Genomic DNA, 8,404 nt, shown 5'->3' with positions numbered 1-8,404 from the left:
CACACACACACACACACACACACACACACACACACACACACACACACACACACACACACACACACACACACACACACACACACACACACACACACACACACACACACACACACACACACACACACACACACACCTTCTTCCTACCTTTAACCTCCCCGTGGTGTAGCCTGGGCAATGTTTTCCTTCTGACAATAGCAAAGTGAGGGGGTGCGACGCGAACACTGGCGCGGTCACCATAACACGGCGATAGAGGAAATGCTTCGTCAACCCGCATGAGTGTCAACCGGCACATTAGGATCGACGCCAGTAAGACCCTTATTACGGCATACTGGACACGACATGGAACTATGGACACTACACGGCACAATGGACTGGATACAGGGCTGACAGTCGTGCTATTCTGCTCCCTAAGTAAAGAAGGGTGACACCTTCTTGAAATGGCGAGTGGGCTAATAGTGCGGCTGCCCCTGTCCCGCTAAAACCTTGGCAGGCCTCCGGATACGTTCAAAACTCGTCACCAATTGGTGATTGGTGAGTAGTAGGCTCAGATGTAACATTCCTGACTTACACCGATCTGGCTCTGAACACGGCCCCCATGAAGGACCGTGTCAACCCTAGCATGGCCTCCCTGCTAGCATAGATAACCATGAGATCACGATAGGAGACTACATACAACGAGTGGAGATAGCGGTCCGGAGGGGGGCCCATCAGAATGGATAACATTGGAGAAAAAAACAAAAAAGACGAAAACGAAAAAACCAAAAAAAATATGAAGGACGACGGCAAGACGCCAGATATTGAAAACGGAGGAGCGAACGTGTTCGCAAGAAGCGGAAAGCTGCAGAGATCACCAGCGTCAAACCAGGTGACCACAGCGAATTCCAGTAGTAGCATACCCCAAGTGGAACAGCATGGACCCCAAGGAGAGCAGCTAGGTGCGGTGCCATGCCAAATATTCACACCGAAATCGAGCAGTGGCAAACAGCAAGAATTGCAGCTTGGGAGAACCAAAATGACGGAGGTTAGGAGGAAGATCGAAGAACTCTATGTGTTTGTGAAGGATAAGAACAACATACACAAGGAGGTCAAGCTACTAGTGACGGTCATCAAATCCGGTATAGCTGTGGCAGATCGGGAACTGCAAGACTGGAGAAGAAGAGCCGAAGCGGCCGAAAAGGCTCTGCTTGAGGCCAAGGAGAATGCAATGCTGGCTGTAGCGCAGGAGACGCCGAAGGGACCAACGAACCCACGTCCGGAAAAAAGAGATAGGGAAACGCCAGGAGACGAAGAGGACCCCAAAAAACACAAGGATGACGAATACGGGGACAAGGAGCAAGAAGATGGAGAAGACAATGATTGGCGTAAGACGAAAACCAGAAGGAGAAGAGGAAAAAACTGAAGGAAGAGGAAAAAAGGAAGAAGGAACAGAATAAGAAGGAGGAGAAGGAAAAGAAGAATGAAGAGGAAGAGAAGAAGAAGAAGACGGAAGAGAGGAAGAAGGAAGTCAAGAAGAAGGAAAACCCCAGATATCGTAGGGAGAGAAGTAAGGGCGACGCTCTGGTTATCGAGGCGAAAGATAAAACGACATACGCAGCACTCCTCCGGAAGGTGAGAGGGGATCTGGAGTGGAAGCAACTTGGCGAGAACGTGGTGAAAACCAGGCGCACCCAGAAAGGCGAGATGCTCTTCGAGCTGAAGAAGGACCCGTAGGTGAGGAGTTCAGCCTTCAAGGAACTCGTCGAAAAATCTCTTGGCGAGGACGCGAACGTAAGAGCCTTATCGCAGGAGTCAGTGGTCGAGTGCAAGGATCTGGATGAGATCACAACGGAAGACGAGGTACGATGTGCACTGAAGGTGCAAGGCAATCTGGGAGATGTGCCTATGACAATCCGGTTGAGGAAGGCGTACGGTGGTACACAAACGGCGTCGATACGACTTGCGACGGACGCAGCTAACGAGTTGTTGAAGACAGGACGAGTCAAAGTTGGGTGGTCAGTATGCCCCCTGAAAGCTATCACTCGGGTTACCAAGCAAATGGAGAAATGCTTTAAGTGCATGAACTTTGGTCACCAAGCGAGAAACTGTAAAGGCCCTGATAGATAGGATCTGTGCAGGAAATGCGGAGAGAAGGGGTACGTTGCTAAAGACTGTATGAAGCAACCGAGGTGCATGCTATGCAGAAAGGAGGACGGAAACGGTCATATGACGGGAAGTTTCAGGTGCCCAGCTTACAAAAAGGCGATAGCGGGCCAACAGTAATAGAGATAACCCAAATAAATCTCAATCATTGTGACACAGCACAGCAACTGTTGTGGCAGTCGACAACGGAAACAAAGTGCGACGTTGCAATGATTGCGGAGCCGTATCGAGTCCCTGCCGATAACGATAACTGGGTGGCCGATAGAGCAGGGATGGCGGCAATACAAGTTATGGGTACGTATCCCATACAAGAAGTGGTGACGAGGTCTTAGTTGTCCTTCTGTCTGCGCTAGTTGTCTCCGAACCAGAAGGCGCGTTCAGAGAGCAAGAACTGATGCAGACAGAGCAGAGCGAATGGTGGTGTTTCGAGCAGCCAAGGCCGCTCTAAAACGGGAGATAAAGCTGAGCAAGTCAAACTGCTTCAAGGAGCTGTGTCGAGACGCTGATGCCAACCCCTGGGGTGACGCATACCGAGTCGCGATGGCGAAGATTAGAGGTCCAACGATGCCCGTTGAAATGTGCCCAGACAAGCTGAAAGTCATCGTGGAGGGACTTTTCCCGAAGCACGACCAAATGACCTGGCCACCTACACCGTACGGCGAGGCAGAGGCAGACAACACCGAAGGTAGACAAGTCTCCAACGAGGAACTCGTAGCAGTGGCGAAAGGACTGAAGTGTCTGGATGAAGGTCACTTCCCAGAACGATGGAAGATGCAGAAGCTAGTGCTGCTGCCGAAACCCGGAAAACCGCCGGGGGATCCAGCATCGTATAGGCCTATATGCTTGCTGGATACAGTCGGAAAGCTATTGGAGAAGATCATCCTCAACAGGCTAACGAAATTCACGGAGAGTGAGCATGGATTGTCGGTGAGGCAGTTCGGATTCCGGAAAGGGAGATCAACGGTGGATGCAATTCGGACAGTGGTCGAGAGTGCCGAGAAAGCGTCTAAACAGAAGCGGAGAGGAGATCGATATTGCGCCGTGATAACGATCGACGTGAAGAACGCATTCAACAACGCCAGCTGGGAGGCCATCGCCGAAGCACTGCATGGAATGAGGGTTCCTGATTACCTGTGTAGCATTATAAGGAGTTACTTCCAGAACCGGGTTCTATCCTACGAGACGGACATGGGAGAGAAATCAATCCGGATCACGGCGGTTGTGCCACAAGGCTCCATCCATGGCCCAACGCTCTGGAACGTGATGTACAACGGCGTGCTAACGCTGAAGTTGCCCAAAGGAGTTGAGATCGTAGGATTTGCGGACGACGTCGTGTTAGCGGTAGTAGGCGAGACGTTAGAAGAGGTAGAAATGCTGGCAACCGAGGTGATCGACACGGTTTCCAACTGGATGCAAGGAGCGAAGCTGCAGATAACCCACCACAAAACGGAAGTGCTATTTGTCAGTAACTGCAAAGCTATTCAGCGAGCAGAAATTACCGTCGGGGAGAACGCCATAGCATCAAAGCGCGTGCTGAAGTATCTTGGAGTGATGATCGATGACCGGCTAAACTTCAATAGCCACGTCGACTACGCATGTGAGAAGACGGCGAAGGCCATCAATGCGATAGCCAGAATCATGCCTAACAATTCTGGACCAAGCAGCATCAAGAGGCGTCTTCTGGCTAGTGTATCGTCGTCGATACTGAAGTATGGAGGTCCAGCCTGGAATGCAGCGCTGAAAACGAAGAAGAACCAAAGAAAATTGAACAGTACGTTCCGCCTCATGGCCATGCGAGTCGTGAGTGCGTACAGAGCAATTTCGGCGGAAGCAGTATGTGTTATCGCCGGTATGATACCCATCGTCATCACCTTGGCGGAGGACACCGAATGCTATATGCGAAGAGATACCAGAGGAGTGCGAAAAATGGTGAGAACGGAGTCGATGGTTAAGTGGCAACAGGAGTGAGACGCAGCGGAGCATGGGAGATGGACACACAGGCTAATACCGATTCTTTCGACCTGGATGAACAGGAAGCATGGAGAAGTCAACTTCCACTTGACGCAGTTCCTGTCTGGTCATGGCTGCTTCAGGAAGTACCTGCATCGCTTTGGACACACAACGTCACCCCTCTGTCCGAAGTGTGACAACGTAGACGAAACGCCGGAGCACGTGGTTTTCTACTGCCCAAGATTTGAGGCAGTGCGAGTGGAGATGCCGGCCCTTAGCGCGAGAAATGTCGTCAGTGACATGTGCCGGGATGAGAGGACGTGGAGCGTCGTCAGCAGGGCAGTGACGCAAATTTTGTCGGAGCTGCAGCGAAAATGGAGAGATGATCAGCGAGTTAGCAACGCCGGCTAGTTGAGCTAAAGAGAAGTGCTTGAGCACAGGCCCCCCCGACGAAATGCTCTAGGGGAGTTCCGGGGGGATAGTGGCTAGAGGCGATTAAGGTTTTAGTGGTTAAGAGTCCCACACTAGGGTGCTTCATTCTGAAAAAAGTGATGAATTTCTGATGGGCCACCCTCCAGTTCGATTCATAGCCCCAAAATATGAACCTGTGCAAAAATTGGTAAAGATTGATGAAGGTTTAGAGGTCGCGCCAATGATTTGAAATTTGTATGGGAATTACTATGGAAGAATTTAAAAAATCGCTTATATCGCTATAACTTTGCTTCTACTTGTCCAAATGTCGAAAAAATTTAGTATGTTATTGCTATGGCAATAAACAAAAAGCCTACAGTTGCTACGCTCAGTTTTGCAGCGTATCAAGAATTATAAAAATGTGAAAAAATGGCAAAATAGGGTAAATTGACAGATGAATATGTACAAGGCAACAACGCCAATTTCATCGCAACAACAACAGGCTTGTTGATCATTGTCATGACAACCACATATTTTTTTTTTTCAACGTTTGGACAACTACAACCAAAGTTAGAGCAATGTAAACGAAAATCAATAATTTCCCATACTAATTCACCAAAATCTCCATACAAAATCCAAATCATTGGCGCGACCTCTAAACCTTCATCAATCTTTACCATTTTTTGCACAGGTTCATATTTTGGGGCTATGAATCGAACTGGAGGGTGGCCTATCAAAAATTCATCACTTTTTTCAAAATGAAACACCCTATCCCACACTGTGCCAGAAGGAGAACAAACACGCTACACAGTGACAGGCCGGGCTTTTGAAACTTTCCTTACTATAAAAAAACACACCCACACACACACACTCACACACACACACACACACACACACACACACCCACACAATCAAAGCTCTAAGGCTTGAATTGCTGTGTTTAGGTTCTGAGCAAATGTAGCAAATCTACGCAAAAAGGCGGAAAATAATCAATTATCATATTTTACCTCTCATAGCTCTGATTTCATATATCATCTAATCTGGCGTCATAGAAAATGTTCTTGAATATTTACAATTTTTCCAGAAAATGTTTCCAAGTGTAAAGTCCATCAGAAATGTTATGCCTCAGAAAATCCCGGTGCCGCCGACTGGGATTGAACCCAGGCCTTTTGGAGTGATAGGCAGTCACGCTTACCACTACACCACCGATGCCACTTAATTGATTTATTTGTTCAGCCTCAATCGAATAATCTTCACAGGGCCAAGTCATCATTTGCGTTATATATAATAAATGTCTTTAATCCAGAGTTCAAGGAGTTGAACCAAATACTCGCGGTAGTCTCGTGGTTGAATCACTAAATTAAATGAGCTTTAAATCTCTTAAAAATATCTATGATCCTGAAATAAGCTGTTCCACGCAAAAATTCAACCTTCTTCCAAAAACTTGTTAAGAGTTCATAAGCTTTTAAACTTTTAAAATGTTTAAAATTTTAAACTCTACAAAATCGTAGAACAATAACTTTTGTTTTTTTTTTTATTAAAAGTTCATGTTCTATTACGTTTGCCAGTGTTGAAGTGTCCATAGTTTTGAACATTCCAAAAGTTTGCATGTTTCATGATCTTTTTATAAATAAAAATAAAAATTCGAACAAGGACATAAGATTTAACAGTTTTTGAGAATTTGTTTTCATTGAAAAGCATTATTTTTTTCTTGGCGTGTTAACCCAATAAAACATTATTTGTCTCTACTACATTTTGATCAGAAATAGGGTTAACTACCCCATTTCCGGCCTATTAAGCACAACCCGCACTTAGTCTTTCTTAATCTAGCTCAGGTTAGCACCAAACGGAATGTTATTAATTTGAAATTTGATAAAGAGCAACCAATCGTTGAGATATTGTCAAAAGTCTAACACTGCTTCTTGACGCCAAACTCGGCCTAGGGATTCTAAACTCGGCCTAACGCATTGAAACGCCATTGAAACGCCAATGAATTCACTTCGGCCTATCGGATGAAGATACAAATTGATTTGGTCAGAGCGCTTCTTTTGTTTTTGGGAATTATCGGTGCAAACCTTCATATCACGCGTTCTCATTGACTTTGTTCGGTAGCTTATTAACTAAAGTATCGTACCAAACGCATAATTTACTTGTTAACTCTGAAATCATGGATTTATTTGAAGTTTTCTGCTCGATAGGCCCAAAATGGGCGATTAGGCCGAAGTAGTTCTCTACCCTAATACCGTTTCCATACAAAATTTGTTTGGTAAATTTCAAAATCGCCATTTTGAAAATTTTGCAATATCCAAAATGGCCAAATTTAAGCAAATATGTTAACCTTTGACCCCATAACAAACAATTACCCAAAGTTTCATACAAATCGGAGAAGGCCGATTCAATTTTGCCTGGAGCTGCTCAAATAGAATAAATTGCATTTTGCCCTTTCCGAAAACCATGAATTGTTCGCTAGAGGCAATGAACCAAGTTTGTGCTGGAAATCGACTGATTGAAAATCGAAAAACTACTTCAGTATGTTGAAAATCGACCGACATTTTACTCATTCTAGGAGTATACTAATAGACTGACTGAAATATCTCTGGATTTCCTTCATTTTCAAGAAGATTTTCTTGGAAAATCAAAGAAAAATTGTACGCTTTCACTGAGTAACCATACTTTTTACAATTTTGAATCAAATTCAATTCAATTTTGAGCAACTCGCATTGCCCGTGTATATTTGAACTTCTATGCTACTCCATCCCACATCGTTTACAAAAAGAGCTTTCAAATCCAAATGTGCTCATCACCGAAGATACTCACTCACACAGCGACAAACCCTACAAACCAAGCCGATAGCAGCAGCGTTTAGCTGTTCGAGGCCGATGCGGGGCTTTAGCTGTTCAATACGGTGGCAACAGGCTTCGTTCGCTTCAAGCAGCACCCAGTAACCCACAGCATCGAAAACCAAAACGGCAACTAGCACCACTACACACTCCTATATGGTCACTTTTCCGCCTACCCACGCAAGGGTGGGTGGTTTGCGGAAGCATCAGGCTCACGGTGATGGAAAGCTTTCGACTGAAATTCACCACGCTGTACCTTTTGAGAGCGAATGTCTGTTCTCTCAACATAAGCTATGTTTCGCTCTCACACACTTTAGCAGCATTCCAAAACACTCCCCAACGAACCCGGGTTCGGCGATGGACGATGGCATCAACATCAACATCCTGTCAGTTCATCTTGGCCGTAGGAGCGATTCGGATGCTACCCTTTCGACGGAGAGGTTATGTATAACGTTCTACCGGTCGTGCCGCGTGTGGTGGTGGGCGTAACGAAAGTGCGGTGTAGGTGGCGTTTTGCTCCGGAGCTGTGGGTAGAAAAGTTGTGCTTCGCACAGCTGTTGCGGGAGAGGAAGTTTTTCCCTCGAAGCGCCAGGGCATACGGAAATTGATTTATTTACTCTTCTTGCCAAGGACGAAACCGGTGCGGGTGGTGGTGGTTTTGTGTGAAGTGAAAGGATGTGTGTAAGTGTAATCGTGATAATTTTTCACCCGAATTCGGTGCCAATCGACGACGGTGTAAGAGAGAACTAGGCCAACAGAAGTGCCATAGAAGTGAGCGTGAAGGGAGAGGGATGTGATTGTAGAGGAAGCGGTTTGTTGACGAAGAGCAGGGAAAGCAACAATTGACATAACTAGAGTGTATGTACGTACACGCTAACTTGAAAGTACCCATTAATGAGTAAAATTTAACAAATTTTGAAGAAAGGTGGCTTAACCAACCATCAATTCGAAACTAACGATTTTAAATTGGCTCATTAGTAGACTAGCCTATTGGTCCCAAGCAAATCGAGTAGCGTACCCCATTCTAATATAAATTCCAGTACTACACTATGTTTGTCTTAATT

At 45.9% G+C, this 8,404-nt stretch overlaps 1 protein-coding gene across 1 annotated transcript; it reads left to right on the top strand.

Annotated features, from left to right (window-relative positions):
* The first annotated feature begins 769 nt into the window (after positions 1-769).
* Positions 770-1,710, top strand: LOC135700657 (nucleolar protein 58-like). Its single transcript, XM_065221241.1, has 2 exons — positions 770-1,361; positions 1,406-1,710. Exons 1-2 carry the CDS (start codon positions 770-772, stop codon positions 1,708-1,710), a joined length of 897 nt encoding a protein of 298 aa, XP_065077313.1.
* Positions 1,711-8,404: the final 6,694 nt, after the last annotated feature.

The sequence above is a fragment of the Ochlerotatus camptorhynchus genome, unplaced genomic scaffold (assembly GCF_037179485.1).
Source record: "Ochlerotatus camptorhynchus isolate MF236.1 unplaced genomic scaffold, CSIRO-AGI_Acam_v1.1 ptg000140l, whole genome shotgun sequence".
NCBI classification, from domain to species: Eukaryota; Metazoa; Arthropoda; class Insecta; order Diptera; family Culicidae; genus Ochlerotatus; species Ochlerotatus camptorhynchus.
This window is presented reverse-complemented; position numbering and strand designations above follow the sequence as displayed.

Bases quoted from the DNA above. Each gene is read 5' to 3' on its own strand.
- LOC135700657 (XM_065221241.1), top strand. From the start codon at position 770: ATGAAGGACGACGGCAAGACGCCAGATATTGAAAACGGAGGAGCGAAC. The intron at 1,362-1,405 runs GTAAGACGAAAA...AACTGAAGGAAG, and splicing joins TGGAGAAGACAATGATTGGC to AGGAAAAAAGGAAGAAGGAA.